The sequence below is a fragment of the Grus americana genome, chromosome 12, assembly GCF_028858705.1.
Source record: "Grus americana isolate bGruAme1 chromosome 12, bGruAme1.mat, whole genome shotgun sequence".
Classification (NCBI taxonomy): domain Eukaryota; kingdom Metazoa; phylum Chordata; class Aves; order Gruiformes; family Gruidae; genus Grus; species Grus americana.
In genome coordinates, this window is record NC_072863.1 from 9,856,237 (window position 1) to 9,879,028 (window position 22,792).

Here is a 22,792-nt window from a genome sequence, read left to right on the forward strand (position 1 = left end):
GTGGAAAAGAAATACTGAAAATCTCTTCTGCAGAAGAGCAACTTGTGAGCTGCTGAGCTTGTGCGTGTGACATAGGTATTACACAACTGCCCATTATGTATTGAAAATCAGGTAGGGGAAATAACTGCTTATAGCCACCCCTGGCATGTCAGATGTGTACTTTTAAGTACTGCAAATGTTTTGAAATAGATTGTATCCTCTCTGGCTGTGCAGTTGTAACAAGGCATCTCATGCTCTGGAGGACCTCTTAGGAGAAGCTTGGGAAGTTGTATGTCATATGGCCTGTTAGAAAAATGTTTCCATTATCACTTGGAGTAAATGAATCATGGCCAAGGTCTTTGCCTTCGTTTGTAAAACTTATAAAGTATGCTGGCTGTTGGGAAATAAATAGCATGGTGTTTGTGGCAAGCATGGTAAAAAGCCCACACCAAACAGCCAAGAAAGTTGACATTTTTGTCTCTTTTCTTAATGATTTTAACTGATGTGTACATCTTCTATTTTCTTCTGAGTTTAGAAAAAGTCTTTTTAAAGCCTCTTCATATAATGACTATCTACTCTGACATTTCAGGAAGATCTTTCAAGAGCAAATGCAGTCAGATTCATGCTAGTTGAATCTGCTGTTGTTTCCCACCCACGCTTATAAGTCTCCCCACATTATGTTAAGTTTCTTCTTAGAAAGACATGTACGAATTTTAGACACTGGGTGTCCTTTGCAATTTTTAGACCCTTTCCTTGAAGCGATTTTGTTAAACCTAAAACAAACAACCCACAAAAAAAGACCAAACCCCAAAACACTAGCATAAAGTGAACAAAAGTATTTTGGGTCATGAGCTAGCAACTACTTTGCTGCTGTGTTATGTTGTTGTATGCATTTGACAGATGCCAAAGATAGTTTGGAGAGCACTTTCCTAAGGTATGCACTGTAAAACTTTATTTAAACTACACTCCAGATTTTTTAATAAAATAGAGAATTCTGTTTCAAAAATGATATAATTCTTGCATGCTGCAGTACACGCACATTTATTAATTTTTCCAGATGTCAGTGTATTGGGTTGCTACATTAGAAGTCAAAGCTATTGAGATGTACTCTTGTTCCTACAATCTGTTGTTATGTTTGTGTGCATAAACTCTGTGTTTCAAACCCATGTACACTGTTGAATGGTGAATTTGTTTTGAATATGTTTTCATAGCTGACCTTATGTACTCATGGGTTTGAACAAGGCACATCAGTGCTGTCAGGGTAATGTGTGAGTTTCAGAAACTGCTCTACATCGTCCATGTACCCAAAGAAGGTGGGGGGGAAATAGTTTTTGGGGTTTTTTTAAAAAAAGAAATTTTTGGGGGGGGGGAAAATTATGAAAATTATTTTTCATCTGCAAATTCCAAACCTCTTCTTACATAGTGATTGCAGTCAAATCTTGGGGACAGGGTAATTTAGGCACATTCTTGTCACTTATTTGAAGTAATTTCTGAAACCAGCTTGGAGGCCAATGTTTTTTACCTGCATGTTTAAAATTGGAAAACTTTTTATACCTGAGATCTGCAGCAATTATGTCAGACTGCTATGATTTTTTTTTTTTTGAAACATGGAGTCTTTTTAATAGTCTGGACTAACAGTTTATATTTGCTAATTAATATTATGTATATATGCATTATACTGCTATGCACGCTAATAGGTAGTACATTAGATCACAGAAAATACAGGAACCAGTTATTGTTAATAGTTTCGGAGATTAAATTTATTTACATTTTATAATAATTACAGGTTAGGGTAGTTAGAATCTCATATGCAAATCTCTTTATGTAAACCTAATTTACATCTCAAGATTAAAATGGAAGGCTAATAATAGTGCAGTAATTCTTTAACAGTTCTACCTAAAATTAGCCCTTCTTACATAGATTTGGACAGTAATTGCTTGGAATCAAAAACATAAGTATTGACTTCACACTAATAAATCTTAAATTAAAATTATGAAGTGGTTGCCTGCAGTAGCAAAATACTGGATATCATGTCCTAAAGGAGTTCTTCTAGTTGTGTGTTTCTAAAGGTAGCTTAAAGTTACAGCCTAAAACTCCACTATGTATATTGTCTATTATGTTCATATTTGAGCAAGATAGTGCAAGTTAGTAGACGTGGTGGTGTTGGGTTGACGGTTGGTCTTTTCCAACCTTAATGATTCTATGAAGCCATAAGAATGAAATTACTGAACTTTAGTTTTACACTTAGAGTTTCAATCGTTTAGCTTTCCTTGGCAATCTGGTAAAATACTTGATTTTGAAAACAGAATGAAACCCCTGGAACCGTCCTACAATACTAGAAGTACACAGAGAAATAAAATAGTGTGCAAGTGTCTTAATCAAGGACGTGGGGGTGGAAGGAAAGAACAAATTTATTAGTTGAAAAATAAGTTTTTGAAGTTATGCTGGTTTAGAGACTGTTAACACTTCATTTTCTTAGATTAGCTGAAGGGGACCACTAAGGACTGATTCTGTCACCTGCTGATATTTGATCTATAGCCTCTATGCTGTTACGTTTCATCCCGGAAGACTGTGGTTTTAAAACAAAAAAGCACTGAATGAAAATGAGTTTTGTCTTAAGATTTCTTTGTTCTAATCTTCTTAGATCTCTGGTGGAAGAGGAGGATCCTCATATGAAAGTATCTCTTGGTAGCAGCGATATGGGCGTCTCTGCCCATCTACAGTCTTCTAAGACAGGGACCACAAGATTTTTCACCAGCAATACTCACAGTTCTGTGGTATTACAGGTAATTAAATGTTCTTGTGTTAGTATTGATCTGTACTGAGAATTTTGGCTGCTCTAAACAATGCCTCCACTCAATAGACTTTATCAGACTAGTCATTCCTAAAAGGACTCAAAAAAATGCATGTCAGTGTGCTGTGCTGACAATGCCCACAAGCGAACGTGGCTTGTAACTACTTTTCCTGAGAGTTACAGGTTCAGCTTTTACCAACAGCTTGGGAAAAACCCCTGGCCTTTTCCTTGGATTGTATCCCTGTCCAATCTCAATTTCTAAGAGATAACATCATTTAAATTATGAAGTGACAGCTGTATCAAAGAAGCTCACTTGAGTGTGACAATGTTAGGCAAAGACTTGTACCATCTCCTGTGTGAGAGCTGCGCTAGGGATGTGAACAAGGAGAGCTCCATGCTCCTTCGCGTCCCTAAGATGGCAGAGCCCTGCCAGGTTTGGTGTAATGCCCTGTGCTGGCGCTGACTATATGGCAATACCATACAGTAGAACAGATAAAAATGTTATCTAACAGATAAAAATGTTATCCTCTCTGAAACTTATTTTATTCAGAGAAGCTAGTGATTCTTTTGGTTTAGTTTCTAAGGCTTGGGCACCTGTGCATAGCTCTCCCTTGTTTGTAAATTTTGGAACAAGTTAAATTGTTCTAAATATTTTTTGCTATGTGTCTTCAGGTATTATAATCTTGAGATTATGTTTTTTCGTGTGCTTGCTGTAGGTTTTCTAGCTAAAGCTAAAGTTAGCCAATGGAAAACTTTCCCTCAATGCAAGATGAAGGTTACTGGCATGAATATAAACTTGTTACCATCCAAAAGAAAAGCTTCTAGACTATAGAGTCCCTTGGCTATATTGTATATTTTGTACTAAAAAAGATCATCAGTGAAGGAGAGAAATGGGGAGAACAAAACTGTAAAACACCCAGTGTAGAGTTGTCTTGCTCAGTTTGTACTTTTGTTAGAAAAAGACTCCAGTCATCGGCATCCGAGAAGCAGAGAGACTCGCTTTTAATGTGGCAAGGGACATAACAGCAAATAGTGATGTTGGGAATCCTGGGCAAAGTGGTCAGAGCCTATTTCCTCCTCATTTAATTTTGTTCCTCAAAATTCGAGCAAATGGGGAACTGGTAGTTAAAAAGCCTTGTTTGTAGAAACTACAGGCAAGTCGTTCGAGGCACTGAAATACATTAGTTTGTATATAAAGTTGTGTTTGGCTTCTGGTATTTATCGGAGCTAACAACTCATTGTTTTCATTTGCACTCTGTCCTTTTTTGTGTGACAAATTTGAATGTTCCTTTCTACTTACCTTTGGAGTTTTAAAAATACAGCCTCTCTTTAAGATAACATAAATTTTAAACTAGAGGGGCTGATGCCAAGAATTCTTTAAATGTAAACCTATAAAGACAATATTTACATTCTTGTTAGTACTAGAAAAACATCAGACATGCCCGTTTAAAAGAAATTGTTTTATGTTTGAGCTTCCGTTCTGCAGTGCGTGAAGAAGGCAAGTACTCCATCCATCTTCCAGCATCCCCAGCTGGGCATATCCTTAGTGCAAAATCTTCTCTATGATGCTGTTGTAGATGACTTTTTTTATTACAGTTTGCCATTATGGGTAATTCAGAAAAGATCAGCTATATAATGTGAGCTTAATTTGGAGTTTTTGCCATGTAAACTTCAGTAATAAATTTGATAATCACAGAACCAGGTGAGAGCTTTCATTTTGGGCCCCAGTGTTTGCATCCTCTCAGGTTCCAAAGCACTTAAACTAGTGTGGAACAGAAATATATCTAGAATGTGTATGTGTCCAGAAATGGTAGGTCCAAAAAAAGACATCAGTCCCTACCTGAAGCAATTGCTACTGGAGTGCAAGCTGACAAAACAAACTCCTTCCTGAAAATAATTAGCGGAATAAAGCTACTTTCTAAGGCTCAGTGTACTTTGCATTCTTCAGCCATTTCTGGAAAATAATAATTATTCTGCTGTTTTCCAATGAATAATTATCATTGAATATATTAGAGATAATGGTTGTAAGATGACAAATTATTTCTTAGTGACTTTTTGCAACTGCAGTACATATGTAAATAAAAGTAAGTATTTACCTAAGGGGAATGAAAGAGACTCCTACTCTGCTCCCAAATCAAATGGATGCTTTGCATTATGCTCTTCTTACAGGGTTTTGACCAACTGCGAGTGGAAGGTTTGCTTTGTGATGTGACACTTGTTCCAGGAGATGGTGACGAAGTTTTTCCTGTTCACAGAGCAATGATGGCTTCTGCAAGTGATTACTTCAAGGCTATGTTCACAGGTGGTGTTTTTGTTAAAGTAATCCATACTGCTGTCTCCACATTGCCATCGTTTGAACACTCAGACACATGTTCGGTGTTGTGTGTATCAGCCCAGGACTGCAAACAACTCTATGTAGTTGTACTCTGTCTACTGTTGCATATGGATTTTTAAATTAGACTTTAAAATTATATTTTTATTTTGTATAAGTTTATGGAATTATTTCGACCTAATCAAAAGATCATATAAACTTACCTATGTGTCTTTTTCAGGAGGAATGAAGGAACAGGATTTAATGTGCATTAAGCTTCATGGTGTGAATAAAATAGGCCTAAAGAAGATCATTGATTTCATTTATACTGCAAAACTTTCCCTTAATATGGACAACCTTCAGGACACTCTGGAAGCTGCCAGTTTTTTGCAGATTTTACCTGTTTTGGACTTCTGTAAAGTGTTTCTTATCTCTGGGGTAAGACTTACTACTTGTTTCACATTTACAATGATTAAGGCCGTGGTATGTTTTTACAATGACTATGTAATAGTCAAAGTTAAGTCTAAAACTTGCCATTATTCATAATTTGGATTCATAGAGAAGTAGTTTGCGTTGTAGTTTCCTTGAAAATATTTTTTCTTCTGAGCATGATGTACAGTGTGAGTTCGATATAAATGTTATACCACATTAAAATTCTTCTAATTCCTAAGCATATTGCAGTGATGATAGCAGCTGTGATAATCATAGTTCCCAGATTCCTCACTGGATTTCTTAGTTCATGCCCTCAGACTCTGTATCCTTCCATAAGAAGGTTTCTTGGTGAGTTAAAGGGAGGGGTGGGAAGTGAGCTGCTGTTGCTGTCTGTTACTATACTTTCTTGAAACCTTTTTGTTTTGATGACTGAAGCCCACAATTGTAGTGATCATCAGAGAGACCATGACATTTTCTTTGTAAACCAGTGAACTTGGTCAAAGTCTTTTATAATATATTTTCTAAAGCAATATTTCAGAAATGTTGGTTATATGAGAAAAGTAGCGACAAGGATTTTATGTTGATTGCCATATTTTGCTAGAACTAAAAATGGCTTTGCCTACTGGGAAATATTTTTTCACAATCACTGAAATAAGTGCTTTTGTAATCAGGGGACAGTCCTCAAAGTAGCAAACCTCTTCTCTTCTACCAATAACGGTTGGTTAAAAGAATGATAATTGTGTAGCACGGTTGCTTTTGTGCAATTGGAACAAATAACAAGTTTGCCCTGCAAAGGAGTATACTGTAGTTGCAATGCAGTACAGTCTATGGCTTACAGGGGCCGTGCTGATTTTTATTTATTAGAGACATTGAAATCTCAGGTCCTGAACCCGGTCTTGGAGGAGGGGGAACTTTGACAACCTTTTTTCCTCTTCCTTTCCCTCCCCCTTTCAGACTTGATGTCCTGTTTTGTATTGAGGCTGTGCTTTGGAGAAGAATGCTGTGCTCCCTTCAAGTTGAAAGTCAAACAGTTTTGCAGTTTTCTCTGTATTAAAAACAAACCTCTGTTTTAGCAAAAGCAAGAGAGCTCTTTAAGATTCAGCTTGTTAAGTGGTAACTGGCTTCTTGTGTAAGCTTTTTCTTGGGTTTTGTCTTTGTGGGTGGGAAAAGGCATGTAAGGAAAGAGATGTGACATGAAAACACTCCATTTATCTGGCTCCAACCTCTTTTTAAAAGTATTGGATTTGTACTCCTTTGTTTAATCTGTTGTTTATTAAGCGTAGCTCACATACACATTTGATCAGCTTGGGTTGTTTTTCAGAGGTTTTATTTTATGAACATCCTTTATTTCTTAAATCTGTGATTTCAGAGAGGTTTCAGGGTCTCACTGCATTGACTGCACTCATTCTAGCGTTACACTCAACTTAGTGCATACATTTTGTATGCTTCAGTTATGTTCAGTTTATAGGTAAAACAGTGCAATCTCGGAATATGGGTGCAGTTACCTTTTTTAACTTAAACACAGTATATAAGAAATGCCAATATATGATGCTTCAATACCTTTCCTAGTTCTTGCCCTGCTGTCTTGTATTAATATAACTCTTTGTCCTGCCAGCAATAAGGAGCACCTACTTTGTGGGGCTGCAGAATGAGAGCTGTAAGAGCTGTGCTGTCAAAGCAGTTCTGCATAGAGGCACGCCTTGGCATTATTTCTAATGTTTCCTGGAGGTTTTCTGATGTTAATTGCTTATATACCTTGCTAGAAATCTCACTTTACCTGTAACAGGGACACTGGTGTGTCCTACATGAATTATAATATTATTTGGAATTCAGCTTTCTGTTAGTTAGTAATGAAAAATAAAGAAGCAGGTATTCCCATGGCTGCTCAGAGATGTGACCTCCCTAATGAAGACATGTACCAGGATTTATGCAAACAAGAGGACTTCAGGCTGCTAATAACAGCAATCTGTTTCATAAGGAAAGTGTTAGAGGCATTAAGACTTTGTAACCCTACTGTTTTGCTTTTAATTTTGGCATATTTTCTAGCTGGCCAGCTCTCTGAGAATTTTGCGATAATGTTTCATTAATTTTAATACTCTTAAATCCTACACCATCCATTTTACGTTGCTCAGGTTTTGTTTTTTTTTTTACCTTCCAAAATTATGCAGTCTGCCTCTCCAGGGTTGACGTTGCTATAAATGCCAACTCGGAATAAGGTGTGCTTTTGGAGTAGCCTCCCTTTGATGGGAGGTGAGCCCCAGGGACACTGTATTGCCCTTTCCCCTTTCTGGGTAGGGCAGTGGCTTGTTTATTTTGCTTTCTTAGGGAAAGAGCTTCTTTCATTTTAAATTGTGTTGTTTGGAAGAATTTTTTTGTTTGATATGCTTGTTTTCTAAAGGTTCCTTCGCTTACAATGTTGACTCAGTCACTGTTTTGGTTCAAGTAAGAAACATCTTGTTTGATACCACATTTTGAAAGGGGTGAGGTTCAGAATCAGGAAGACTTTATTCATTCTCTTAATTTTACTGATTCTCTTAAATATTTTCCTTCATATTGATGTCTAAGGGGACATCATTCATTGTATAACTGTAGAGAAAGTACAAAACTTAGGTATAAGTTAAGTTATAAGCCTAGTTATGTTCTCAGCATCCTTGTGTAAAGAATTTTTGCATGAACTTTCTTTGGAATTTGTTTGAACAGGAACAAGAGCTGGTAAGCAAACTTTGTTGGTTTTGCTTTTTTAATTACCATATCTTAGCTTTACAGAGATTACACTAGTTTTGCTCCATTCTTGAAGTAGCATTTCTGTAATTTAAATGAGTTCTCTGAGCAAGTCTTGAGCTTATTTCTACTGAAATTAGCTGAGAGCAGCATCTGAGAGCTGATGTAACCATTCCCAGACAATCATAGAATACTGAATTGTCTTTAAATTGTCTAGGGAGTCCATTATTAAAGAGATTATAGAAGTCAGTTTATGTAAAGCATAATGTAACTGTGTTACTTCATAAGAGGGTATCGGAAATATTTACAAAGAAAAACATAAGCTTAAGGTAACACTTAATTTGTGTAAAAAATAGTGAGACCTTCAAAGAATGGTATATGTTGTACCTGACTTGTAAGTGGTTTTTTATTTGTTCTGTATTTATCCTCCTCCTGTCAAGTAGCCCATTGCTCTGATAATCTTTCCTCTGCAGCCAGACTCCCAGAGAAACACTGGAATACTTCCTAAGATGTTTTCAGTCTTATTTTTAGTATTGGCATTAAATATTTACAGCTATACGATAGACTGGGACTACTCCCAGGTTCACATCTAAATGAGCCATAGTGTAATTACAATTAATAAAAATGCCATGGGAGTGGTTTCAGAGTAGTGAGTGCTACAGAACACACAGTAATGTTTTTGCAGAAGTAGCAGCAGTGTACAAAATGGAGAAAGATGAGAAACCTATCCAAGTAAATTACAGCACTCAGGGGAAAATCACAGGTTAATGGGGAAGGGACTGTTACACTGTGATTAAAGAAAACATTCCAAAACACTGAAAATTAATGTCTTAGCTGTACCTTTCATATAGCTTCATAAGAAAATTTTATTCCTTCTATAATTCTGTGCTTTAAATTTTTGTAGTAACTAGCAAATTGTCAAATATTGAGGTCTCAATATTTGGAAGTCCTGTCTTGTCACAAGAATTTGTTTAACTGAGGATGGAGCAAGATGGGCTCAGTTTTGTGGGAGCGTGGGATCTGACGCCGAGGCCAGCTCTGCCAGCCACCCGAAATTCACCTTTTCTAACATGGGGATACAATTGATTCCCCCCTCCCTGAACTGGTCAAATTACTACTTTGGGGATACAATTGATTCCCCCCTCCCTGAACTGGTCAAATTACTACTTTGTTATTTCTGGGACCCAACAGAAAAATTGAGGATTTCAGGGGAATGTAAGCTCTTTTAAACTTAGAGCCTTTGAAACATCATGTTAAGTGCTTCAATGTCTAACAGTCATTGAAACAAAAGAAAATGCCTAAATGTTGAGGCATTGGCTTGAGGACTTCATTTTCTGTGCATGTTATTTGTCCTGATTTGTGCTCCAGGGTTCTCATGCTTGCAATCATTTTGCTCTGTGGCCGGCTTTTTAATATTTTATAGTCAATGAAGTTTTTACCAGAGATTTGGAAGTGATTGCTTCAAAATCTCAAAGAATGAAGTCACAGAATAGAATCATAGAAAGATTTGGGTTGGAAGGGACCTCAAAGACCATCTAGTTCCAACCCCCCTGCCATGGGCAGGGACACCCTCCACTAGACCATGCTGCCCACAGCCCCATCCAACCCGGCCTTGAACACTTCCAGGGATGGGGCATCCACAGCTTCTCTGGGCAACCTGTGCCAGTGCCTCACCACCCTCACAGGGAAGAATTTCTTCCTAATATCTAATCTAAATTGACCCTCCTTCAGCTTAAACCCATGATCCCTTGTCCTGTCACTACACTCCCTGATAAACAGTCCCTCACCATCTTTCCTGTAGGCCCCTTCAGGTACTGGAAAGTCACAATTAGGTCTCCCCAGAGCCTTCTTTTCTCCAGGCTGAACAACCCCAACTCTCTCAGCCTGTCCTCATAGCAGAGGTGCTCCAGCCCTCCAATCAGCTTCTTGGCCTCCTCTGGACTCACTCCAGCAGCTCCATGTCCTTCTTATGTTGGGGGCCCCAGAGCTGGACACAGTACTCCAGGTGGGGTCTCACAAGAGCAGAGTAGAGGGGCAGGATCACCTCCCTTGACCTGCTGGTCATGCTTTTTTTGATGCAGCCCAGGACACGATTGGCTTTCTGGGCTGCAAGTGCACACTGCCGGCTCATGTTGAGCTTCTTGTCCACCAACACCTCTAAGTCCTTCTCCTCAGGGCTGCTCTCAATCCATTCTCCACCCAGCCTGTAGTTGTGCTTAAGTCAACTGCTTTGTCAAGAAAGTACTTTTGGCTTTTGCATTTGGTTTTTCAGGCTGTAATAATACTGTCCTGTGCTTGACCTTTCTTTTTTGAAAAGCCTTTTTAGTCTTTTCTGGAACTTTTACTTCTGCTTTGTAAAGAGCAATTACAATGAGTAATGTGAATGAGTAGCTCTGCTCAGTAGTCAAAGCCCAAGTAAAATAGGGTTGATTTAAGATTCTTGATTTCTTATGAAGTTGCTTAGCTGTTTGACCAGTTATGGCTTTTAGCTCTTTCTATCTGACTATCTTTACTAGCTACTGGATTCACTGTACAGCCAGTCTGACACTTCCATTCCTCCCGTTCACTTTAGTGGGATTTCCAGAAGTAATGGTTCCTTCTCTTCGTTGATGAGCTCCTGATTGACTGACTTCCATAGAGAACCGTTTCTGTGCCTCTCATAAGTACCATAGCATAAGTCAAACTGTTTTTTTGAAAATCCACACTTGAGTAACTTAAGTACTGAAGTGTTTAAATAGCATTATTGTACTTTAACGCTGTCCAACTTTGAATATTTAAGTAAAAGTTAACTTTTGCATTTCATTCTGCTGAAGGACTATTTTTTGGCTCAGGACTTAAGAATCTATTTTTATGACTGAAACCTTTGCAATATAATTTAGTCTGATACATTGATTGTTATCTTAGAGCACAGTAAAATTGGTAATAGTACTTTTGCCAAGGAAAAGTAACCTTTAATAAAATACTTAATTGTTGGTAAGCCGAAGTGCACACTCTCGTAAACGTAATGGGGAGTACTTGCAATCGTAGTATGGAAAAAATTGAAACCTGAGTGCAGCACGAGTCCAATGGATTAATTAAGGCAGTATAAGGTAAATTTTCTGAGAATTAGGGGGTTACTGGAAACTGCTGATGTCATGTTCATCAGTCATTAAAAGTGTGTAATGTGTTGACAAATTTCTCAAATGTAAGCATTCCAGGAATATATTCAATTGCATAGATATCTTACAGTGTAACACAGTTATAATACATCAACGAGATGCATGCTGGGCACTTGATAACTGGTATGCGTTCTACAATATTCTAAATACTTCATTGCAACCTGAACACCATGTACCAGTGGTACATAATCTGTACCTTTTTTGCTTTGATCTTTTAACTTCCGAGCATGCCTTTTCTGTATGCAAGAATATATTTCTGCTTACCTTAATATGGGGAAAATGCTGCATCTCTGTACTTTGATGCCAGTAAATTTATTCCAAAGTAGTTTTTAAATACAATAACTTTATAGCAAGAGTTATGATTTGTGATATACTGTCAGCTGTTTGTTAAGGGGTGTTTTTTCTGTTGCTTTATTTTTATTATACAACTTGAAAGAAATTTTAGAAGTAAGAATGTCCTGCTTCATTTACTTAATTTAAGGTATGCTGTTACTTCAGTATGCAATTAATTTATGTAAATTAAAAATCCTAAAAGAAAATGTACAGAAATTAGTTTGATACTTTCAAAAACAGTCAAAAGAAGAAAAAATGTTTCTTAAGCATCAGAGAATATTTTATAGGTCATTGCTAGCTCATGTGATGATATTTTGATATAAACAATGTGGTCTGTCTTGTAATACAAAAATAATTTCCATGTATGCATTGCACAGATATTTTCATAATAGAATTCCTGACAGTCTGCCACACGTTCATCTTATAGATAGAACCTGGTTACAGGATTAGTGTTCCTGGAGATGAAGAATAAGATTTGGAACCTTTGGCTGTAAGAAGGTGTTTCAGGATGTGTGAATGAAGACTTTGGATGACTGCAGATCTTAACTCTAGGGCAAGTTGGATCAATTTCTAGTGAATTAAAAAAACCCTCCTGTTCCCATACTCATTAGACTTTTGAATTGTCTAGTATTAAAGGGCAATGATCAGATTGAGTTATACAGTATTAAAATCTTGTAATCTGTCATGACCAGAAGGTCATTTGAAGGTTTTTGAATTCTTAGGCTGCAATCAGGTCATAGTCCTCAATCTTTATAATCTTTTTAAAAATAACCATGAGATTTGGAAGCTTAAATTCTTTGGCATTACAAATATAATGAGAATCACAAAGTTGTGGAAATTGTCGACATTGAGTAGGACTGATATGCAGAGAGTCTAGAAGGCATGTGTAAATGAAACTTGGGTTAGAATAAGGATTGAATGCAAAAAAGCTACAATTCTCAGCAAGAAGCATTTGAAAAATTGACTTGCTTTGCATATGTACCATAGAGCTTGCTGAAATGAATTGGCCATGTTCACTGGAGACCCACTTTAAGTTATGTCCCATCCCTGCTATCTTTCTTCCTCCCTCTGCCTTGGATCCCAAGTGACCTCAGAAATTTAGGAGCCAAAGATATAAGAAAGGCAGATACAGCAACAGTGTAAAAGAGATAGTTATCAAGATATGGTCACTCAAGTATTGAAATAGATTAGGGTATAATCCATACTGCTAAAACATTTCATGTGCTGGATATTTCTAGGGGAAATCCTCCTAGGTTCATTATTTTATTAAAAAAAATAGATAAAAACATTAAAATCACTACCTTTATCTTATTTTTGGACATGTATTTCATTTTGAACATATTCTGTAAGAGCACCACCTTGATTTACTAAAGATCCACTTTTGTTTGTTCCTAAGGAATGTATTCATGGGATTGAACACTGTAAATTGTCTGAAATATGTAGCATTGGAGAGGTGGCTGTACCATTCTCTTTGGCTGCATTATGACAATATAATTTTAATGATGTTAGAAAATGTCTAATGGCAAGACCTACTTTTGCATTATTTTCTGTAATCTTGGGCTGATCACCTCTCTTAACTGTATTTTCCACGCGTCTTTCCTACGAAGATGTTTGCGGAGCTTTTCAAAGATGAAGTGCTGTATAATTGCTATGTATCATCATTGTATAATGTATTTGACACAATTAATATATGCTATCTGCTTGTTACTTGTCTCATTTCTGCCTTCAAAATAAGGAATACATTGGGTCTCCCCTTGCAGTCATGAATATGTACATCACATTGAATATTTATTTGCTTATGTGCAAATCACCTTGAGCACTGTGAAATGACGAAATATTGCTGATTCTATAGTATTCATTAAATTCTACATTATCATTTAGATGCCAAATTAAGAAAGTGTTTTGATTCCTCTTTCTGTTTACCTAATAGGTTTCGTTGGAAAACTGTGTTGAGGTTGGGCGAATTGCCAACACATACAATCTCACAGAAGTGGATAAATATGTTAATAATTTCATCCTGAAGAACTTCCCTGCATTATTAAGTACTGGTGAATTTGTGAAACTCCCCTTTGAACGTCTTGCCTTTGTGCTTTCAAGTAATAGCCTTAAGCACTGCACTGAACTCGAACTCTTCAAGGCAGCTTGTCGCTGGCTACGGTATGAGGAGCCTCGGATGGAGTACGCTGCAAAGCTAATGAAGAACATCAGGTTTCCGCTGATGACACCCCAGGATCTTATTAACTACGTTCAAACAGTGGACTTCATGAGAACTGACAATACCTGTGTAAACTTGCTTTTGGAAGCCAGCAATTACCAAATGATGCCATACATGCAACCGGTTATGCAGTCGGAGAGAACTGCCATTCGGTCAGACAGTACTCACTTGGTGACGTTGGGGGGAGTGCTGAGGCAGCAGCTGGTTGTCAGCAAGGAGTTACGGATGTATGATGAAAAGGCCCATGAATGGAAATCCTTAGCTCCCATGGATGCACCAAGGTACCAGCATGGCATCGCTGTGATTGGAAACTTTCTTTACGTAGTTGGGGGCCAGAGCAATTATGACACGAAAGGAAAGACGGCGGTTGACACGGTCTTTAGGTTTGATCCTCGCTACAACAAGTGGATGCAAGTCGCATCTTTAAATGAGAAGCGCACCTTCTTCCACCTAAGTGCCCTCAAAGGACATTTGTATGCAGTCGGTGGTCGAAATGCAGCGGGTGAGCTAGGTGAGTGCTTCTCCTGAAGCATGGCTTCTTGCCTTGCTTTTTAGGCCTTGAAATACTATGCTGCCCTATGAATGGGTGGAGAGGAAACAAGTTGAAGTTGTTGGCGTGCAGCTTCTTTCTGGAAATACTACAAATGCATAGAGAAATTTGTCTGGATACTATTAGCAGTTAATTTTAGAAGGGCTTCCACAAAAAAAAATTCCAAATACATGTCTCTTGTGTATTAATGCATAATATCCAATGTCTTCACCATTATCATCAAACATGAAGTAAGCATGTGTGTCTATCTGTGTAAGTGTGTGTATATATATATATAAAAAAACACAACTATATAAAAAAAAAATCATTACTTAAGCTGAGAAACCAAACCCACTCTTTTCACTCTTAAGGGATACATGACTTTCTAACTGAAACTCACTGTTGAATGAAGGTTGCATTTTAAAAGATGCAGATTTTCTGGAATAGTAATTTTGAAATGCTAGTCTTTTTTTTTTTTTTTTTTTAAGAGAACTAATGACTGAGTGATTTGTTTCACTCACAGATCAGTGAGATTCAGATCTCCTGACATTCTGAACTTTTTGGTTACTAAAAATGCTATATTTTGCCTGTGATCTTGTGATTACGTAGTTAACTTTATTTAATAAACTTTAGGAATATGCCAAGCACAACTACAGGCTGGGTGGAGAATGGATTGAGAGCAGCCCTGAGGAGAAGGACTTAGAGGTGTTGGTGGACAAGAAGCTCAACATGAGCCGGCAGTGTGCACTTGCAGCCCAGAAAGCCAATCGTGTCCTGGGCTGCATCAAAAAAAGCATGACCAGCAGGTCAAGGGAGGTGATCCTGCCCCTCTACTCTGCTCTTGTGAGACCCCACCTGGAGTACTGTGTCCAGCTCTGGGGCCCCCAACATAAGAAGGACATGGAGCTGCTGGAGTGAGTCCAGAGGAGGCCAAGAAGCTGATTGGAGGGCTGGAGCACCTCTGCTATGAGGACAGGCTGAGAGAGTTGGGGTTGTTCAGCCTGGAGAAAAGAAGGCTCTGGGGAGACCTAATTGTGACTTTCCAGTACCTAAAGGGGCCTACAGGAAAGATGATGAGGGAGTGTAGTGACAGGACAAGGGGTCATGGGTTTAAGCTGAAGGAGGGTCAATTTAGATTAGATATTAGGAAGAAATTCTTCCCTGTGAGGGTGGTGAGGTACTGGCACAGGTTGCCCAGAGAAGCTGTGGATGCCCCATCCCTGGAAGTGTTCAAGGCCAGGTTGGATGGGGCTTTGGGCAACGTGGTCTAGTGGAGGGTGTCCCTGCCCATGGCAGGGGGGTTGGAACTAGATGGTCTTTGAGGTCCCTTCCAACCCAAGCCATTCCATAATATGAATGATTCTGTCCTGCTGCCTCCCTTTTTCCTCCCCTTGCAAATGATGATTCATTTTACTTGACAAAAACAAACATTAAAATCAATTTCAGGGAATTAAGATGGTTGGAAACAAATAAATATGTGGTAACTTTTAATTTAACAAAAGTCTGTAGAGGATGGCCTGTATTAATCCATTGTATTTTCCAGAGCCATGGTGGTTAGCATTTGCAGTCAAGTCTGGGAGAGTACATTCAATTGATAAATTTGTCTGTGCTTTAAAATTGAAATGTTACAGTGATCATGCTTGGAACTTTAGCATAATATTATATCTAAACCAGATGTAACATTTCATTATTTTGTTTGCTGCTTTCAGCCCAATACTTAACCGTGTCATATTAAGTCTTTGCAGCAGTATCTTGTGCTGCTAAGATTTGCTTTTCAGAAATACACCAGTATCTTCAAATGCAGTGAGAAATATGTTTAACTGAAACAATACAAAGCCTAATTTGTGCTGCAGCATCTGTGACTTTTTAATTAATGCATCTCAGTTGTTCACATACACGCTTTTTCATGATCATATTGCAAACTTTCTTAGGAAACATATAGTATATTGTTTCCACTACACAAAACTGGGCTAGTTTTGCTAGAAGTTTAAAATCCATTCTAATGTTTGATGAAATGAGATATAAAAAATGTTTCCTGTTTCCAAAAAACATGGGAAACTCTTTTGCAATAATTTGTTTTCCTTAGCCATTTTCTGATGCAGATCCCGAGGTTTTCAGAGTTTCTCTTACATGTCACTCTATCTCCCTGAAAATACATTCTAAAAGCAAGCTTAACACCCTGTAAAAGACCAAATGTACAAACTAATGTGTATTGATCTTTATCTTGAGTATCAGAAACCCTGACTTTCATTGAACTATTTTCTAATGGTATGAATTAATAGCAGATAATCAGATTGCTGTCCTTGTGTACTGTGCCATCGAAACAGAGTATGGGTATAAGAATGTTGGTGAGAAAGTTGCAAGTCTAACAAAATCAATATGAAATAATACTGTCACTAAGCAAGTGCAACCTGTGTGTACAACAAGTCTTTAAGTGCGGTGTTTTTCTTAAATTAGATCAAGCAGTCTTGTTCTGCTGACCTCAACTTTTCTGCAGGTTTAATTAAAATACAAAATCTATCACCTGTCTAAAATTCTTCTGTAAAGATATCATTAAAATGCTGCAATGATTTCCACACAGACCTGAAAAATGTCATTGGATTGTTCAGTGGGAAGAGCACTCTATAAATGCTAAATATTGTAGCTGTCTGATGCTTTGATTTGGGGCTTCAGTTTCTTTTCTTGTTAATTGTGAGGCAAGTCACTTTTCATTTTCATGTTTCTTTCATAAACCTTGACAGCCAAAAGATGAAATCCAGCTTAAACTTCCCATTCTCTTCAGATGAGAAAAACTCTCAAGCTTTTCATAGAAGAGAAGGTCAAATGTGTGTTGGACAGGTATTAGAGAAGTTGCCCTTGGGTTCAAACTAATTTCAATCTGTTGTTAGAGAGGAAAAATTCCCAAAACCTGAATTCAGCTTTCCAGAAGATCAGCTCTTATGGAAAAGGGCCAAAGGATTAAAGTTGCTAAAATGAGTTTCTTTATTATTTTTTTTTCTCCTGACATTCACTGGAATAACAATTATACTTTTTTGAGGATCTCTATCAAGCCTTCCCCAAGCAGTTTTCAAATGTTTAATCTTCTGAGAACTTTGTAAATACTCCTTTCTACTGCAGTAGGATGTGCTTTAGCAGTAATAAACAGCTACTGCTTTAACAGTGCATGTCACTGAAAAAGTTTGGTTCATTGGTGAGTACAGGTGAATTTGCATGTATGTGGTACATACATTGGAATATGCTAAATATGTCTTTGAAAGGTACTGAATTATGAAATTATAATTCGGATTTTTTCAACCCTGTGACAACTGAGGGCTGTGCAGAAGCATGCACCACTCCTAGAAGGGTTGTACATAATTTTGGTCGGTTCTTTTTAAATGCCAAAGCAGGCACCTGCCGAAGGCTTTCCCAGAAGGCAGGGAGAACAGCACTCTGGCACAAGCAGGAGACCAGCCTGGAGAAGGCAGGTGTGCAAAAGGCAAGACTTTTTGGAAAAGGAGACAAAGAGAAAACCAGGTGTGGTTCACAGAGATACTCATGAGCAGAGCTCACTGGCAATTTCCAGCTGTGCTGTTGTGCAGAGCACTGGCTACTGTTTTCTCAGACAAACAGCTTTTTGTAGCTGCTCGTGGAAGTGTTCAGTTGTGGTGCTTGACGGCGATGACAGAAGCTGTGCCTTTAAGCATTAGAAAAATTTGTGCAGTTAGGTACTTTCCGGATACTTCAGGCACTGCTGTTGATAGGCTCGAGTGGAGTTTGAGATTTTTATATATGGGCTTTTCCTAAGCACTTTAGGGGATGTTGGGTTGTGACTAAACCACAGATTCATTGTTACCTTCATTATCATGCTGCAATAAAGACGGAAAGAGAAGACTTCCAGGGCAGGACAGTTACATGCCCAACAAATGGGAAGGCGTTTATTTTCCAGATGCCCTCTATGATACTTAACCCTCAATTCAAACAACTTATTTATGTAAAAACTTCTCTTGTGAGTCTATATAATATATATATAAAATGTTGTTAGTTAAGAAGAAGAATATGTATCATTACCCAGTTGGGCTTTCTGTGTAGTACTGTGAATATCAAACCAAAGCGTGAACTGGAGGACGTCTTGCATAGGAGATTATTTTGAAGTGGCTCCTTGCTATGCTAGGGACAAAATTACTCAGAGCTGTGTTTAATTTAACCAAGTCAGCTTTGAGTTCTACAGAAGCAAGCTGTATTATAGAAATAATATAACAAAATCAAGATCTTGAGTTTTTGGGACATTCACACACAGTTGCTAAGTGCTGCTGTAATAAACCTCAAGACACATTAGAAGCTACTGACAGAAGTGGTAAATATCTGTATACTCCTCAAATAGCATCACAGATGGCACTATAAAATGAGTGCAGACTGAGCATCCCTTGGGACTGCCAAAGCTTTGTGTCTTTTTGAGATTGCTTAATTCTATTAAAATGAGGCCTGTCTTCCCTGGATTATGGTAATGAACAGATCAGAAGTTCCACTGTTAAACATAAATAAAGCCTGATTTGAATCATTCATGTTGTTGGGAAAATTAATCCATTAGTCTCGTGCTATATAGAATGTATACTTAGGTTCAGTAAAGTCACAGTTCCTTTGAGTGCTTTGTGAGTTGTGCTCTGTCTGGTGATGAGGTATAGAACATCCTGATGCCTCTCTTAAATTGATGTGCACCTTTAATAGCTGGAATTTTGTATATTTTTTCCTTTTCAGTGCAGAGGGAGATCTTGTTAGAAGAGAGAAATTGAATCACCTTGTAAGGAAACAGGGAAACAACTACGCAGAACCACCAAACTGAACAGTAGGGTTTCTTCAGCTGGGAAATAATTAGCTTTGTTTTAGAGTATGGTAGATGTGAGATTTGTCTGAAATACCGTCAAACAGTACTTTAGCTTTACTGGTGATGTTTGAGAGAACTTTGAAACCACATCAGAAAGGGATCTTGGCGTCAATAGCATCCTTTCTTAGATAACTAATGTCTTTACAACGTGGTGATAGAAATGGCTGTAATGTATGCCAATTCCTGCATGTTTTATCTTCTGTTGCTAAAGTGATCTTTTGGCCATAGTTTCTTTCTTGAATGCAATCCGTAGTGCAGAGTGAGATAAACCAGTGTGAAATGCCATGTTAATCTGGTTGCTGCTGGCTTTGCGATGGCTTTGCACATACTCTGCTCTTCCTGTCCTTACACTGTATTAGAAATTTAAGTTCCTCACCTCAGCACAGAGTGGAAGTGCCATGGGAGGAAGGATCCCTTTGTTTTTGTGAAAGCAAGTAGAACGATGATTTCAGTCCAGCATAGCAGAGAACAGCAGGTCAGAAGGGTCTGCTGTCAGGGTAGAACTGGGACAGCTATAATTACTTGTGCATCAAATCTGGTTTTTTCTGTCCTTGAAATTTCTGCACATCTTTGTTTTCTTCTGATTGCTAAATAGAGCGGAGTAGAAAGGAGCTTTCCTTTTTAGAAGACTACTGGAATGGATGAATACGTTTATACAAAAAAGAGCATGGGTTTATTTGGGGATTGGGCAAATACTGCACATGGTGTCAATATGGCAGCACACAGAAATACAATTCAGATTTAATTTTAGGTGTAATTTGTGGAATCAATTCTTTGTGCTTATACCTTTATTTGAGCACCACACTGTCTCTAGCATTCACTGGCATTATGGCCATGTAAGTCCTTGATGGATATACAAAGTCTGCAGGATATCAAATGGGAAAAATGCCAATTTTTTTAAAGAGATTTTTGACTTGATTAAAAAAAAAAAAATCAAGCCTGACTTTAAAAATTTTCATTCTAGAAGAATGCTTGAATGCCATTTCGTATGCAGACTTGTATCTACCTGTACATGTGTGTGATGTGAAAGGCAGCTCGAGGCTCGTTTCAAAAGGCTGAGGTAGGAAATGCAGTGACAAGAAGGCTAGATTGTAGGAAAAGTGTTTAGTGAAGGACTGATTTCTTAAAGTAAACCTTAGAACTTGCCCATATTATATTGAGCAGGATTTTTAAATCACAAATTTGGCATACCAACAGTAGTGTATAGAGACACTTGTCTTCAGTTACTTTGCATCAGTTTTTTATTTTTTACCCATCTTATGAGGCCCCGAGATGGCTGGTGTAACTGGGAGTATGTGTGCAAGCCACTCTTACAAAACCAGAAGCATTTCAGGCTGTCGTTACTAAACAATTTCAAGAATGTGAAATTAATCATTTCATACTTACGGATCAAGGTATAGAATTTGTTTTGAAAGAAACAGGAATTTAGTGGATTTTGCTTTATATCATGAACTTAATGTTCATGACCACCACTTTTCTGTATTTCTTAAATTTAAATTTCAGCTCTGGATGGGGAAAAGCTGAAGAAAATCCAATGTGCTGTAACAGTTTAGCAATTCTCACGTGCAATACAGAATTTTTTCTATATTGGGATATCTTATGGTCACTGTACGAGTGTTACTGATTGATGTCCTTTACTGGCCTGGCCAGTACTGCTAATTCTGCAGGCTTATACTAACACTAACTAGCTTCTGCCTTTAAAATGTCAAGTTTCTCAGCTTCTTTTTTTGTCTCTTTCAGTTGATGTGTAATCGTGGTTTGTAAGTCACCATCACTGATTCCATAGAGCTGGCTCAGATTTTTCTACCCTTGATTAGATAAAAAGCTTCTTCTTAGAACAAGTAAAATACCATATTTCAAAGACAGATTCAATTTTGTACACATAGTTCATAAACATCTCTCTTCAGAGATTAAGCACTGTATAACAAGCATTAGAATCTGATGCCTAATTTTAATTATTTAAAATGAGATTTAATTTGTCTTTAAGATAACACAATTATTGATAATTGCTTTGTGCATCGTAAGGTTGCTATATTACAAGGTTTTTCAGGATCTCTTGCCCCTCTGGTCATATTGTACTACTCAAGCTGCCAGTCTCTACAGCTTGCTCAGATCCATTATTAAATCTGTTTTGTAGTCTTTGTGCTTATTGCATATCCCTTTTCCTGCAACCTTACACCTCTTCCATCCCACTTTGAAGAGAAATGCTTCCTTCTCAGAAATCCTTTCTGCAAGGACACCTGGGCTCTGAGTTTCTTTTTAACTTCTACTAACCTCTGTGATTTCTGATTTGATAAAACCTTTGATCATTTTAACATTCCAATTCACAAAGAAAACTGCAGAAATGGAGCAGTGTATTGACACAGGCACTGCTTGTCTCCATTCGAGATTCAGTGATGTATTTTTTTAAAACCTGGGCTCTTGTAAACTGTTTGAATTAGTGACTTGCACAGGCTGTGCTCTATGTTGATGTGCAAGTACTTAAAACATTGCAAGACAATAGAAAATTAGTCAACAATTGCTGCCCCCTTTTGAGGGCACAGGACCATTTCAATGCAAAATACCAAGAAGAAAATCTAGCCTGATTTTCTGCATGGGTGGGTTGTTGCTGAAGAAATGGGTCTGAGAAAAATGTTCTAGTTGCCAGATGTATTGATGCTCTTTGAGATGGGTTTTAAGTTTATTCCCTCTCTGCAGCAGACACTGAAGGGAATTGTACAAGAGGAAAGGGTAGATAAGCTGAGTTCACCCAGCTTTGTTGCCATTCTCGCTGTACCTCCGGCAGGGTTCGTGAGCCGGGGCAGGTTGTGTGTCAAGCAGGAATGGGAATGAGACAAGAGGAAGGCAAGAAGGTTTTTTCTTCCTCTTTGTTCCTCTGGGACGAAGATTGAAGTTTTTCTGTATTGTCTCTCGACATAATGCTCAATAATTCCCTTGACACTTTCTCAGCTGAACGTTTCCCATTGATACTTCCTCTGTTTGTGAATAAATTACTGCCACTGCTACTGTGCTCAGACTGCCATGCTAGCTTCAACATTTTTATATTCTCATTTGTTTTAAACAGCCACTGTGGAATGTTACAATCCCAGAATGAATGAATGGAGCTACGTGGCAAAAATGAATGAACCCCACTATGGTCATGCTGGAACTGTCTATGGGGGATTAATGTATATTTCAGGTAAATGATTCATATGATCGTATCATTTTTATTAAACACTTACTAATCTAACTTTTCCGATTTCAGTGGGAGACAATAAAAATTAGTCTCTGGTTGCAATAGGTTTGCCATGGTATAAGCAGTGATGCAAATTCATATGAAGCCAGCCAAATAACACATATACTGCAGAGTCTGACAAAATTATTTTTGATACTATTATGCACTTACTTAGTAAAGGATAGCTCTGAACTCCAAAGCAGTTACTTTAACTGTCAGAATAAATTTTTTGTGGCAACAGCACA

General features: G+C 37.8%; 1 protein-coding gene across 12 annotated transcripts in view; it reads left to right on the forward strand.

Annotated features, from left to right (window-relative positions):
* Positions 1-22,792, forward strand: part of KLHL13 (kelch like family member 13) — a 92,507-nt gene that overhangs the window by 61,253 nt on the left and 8,462 nt on the right. For all 12 annotated transcript variants that reach the window (XM_054840069.1, XM_054840071.1, XM_054840065.1 and 9 more), the window contains 5 exons: positions 2,624-2,765; positions 4,943-5,075; positions 5,326-5,522; positions 13,659-14,454; positions 22,398-22,511. In XM_054840069.1, coding sequence (XP_054696044.1) covers positions 2,624-2,765; positions 4,943-5,075; positions 5,326-5,522; positions 13,659-14,454; positions 22,398-22,511 — 1,382 coding nt within the window. The remainder of the gene's footprint in view (positions 1-2,623; positions 2,766-4,942; positions 5,076-5,325; positions 5,523-13,658; positions 14,455-22,397; positions 22,512-22,792) is intronic.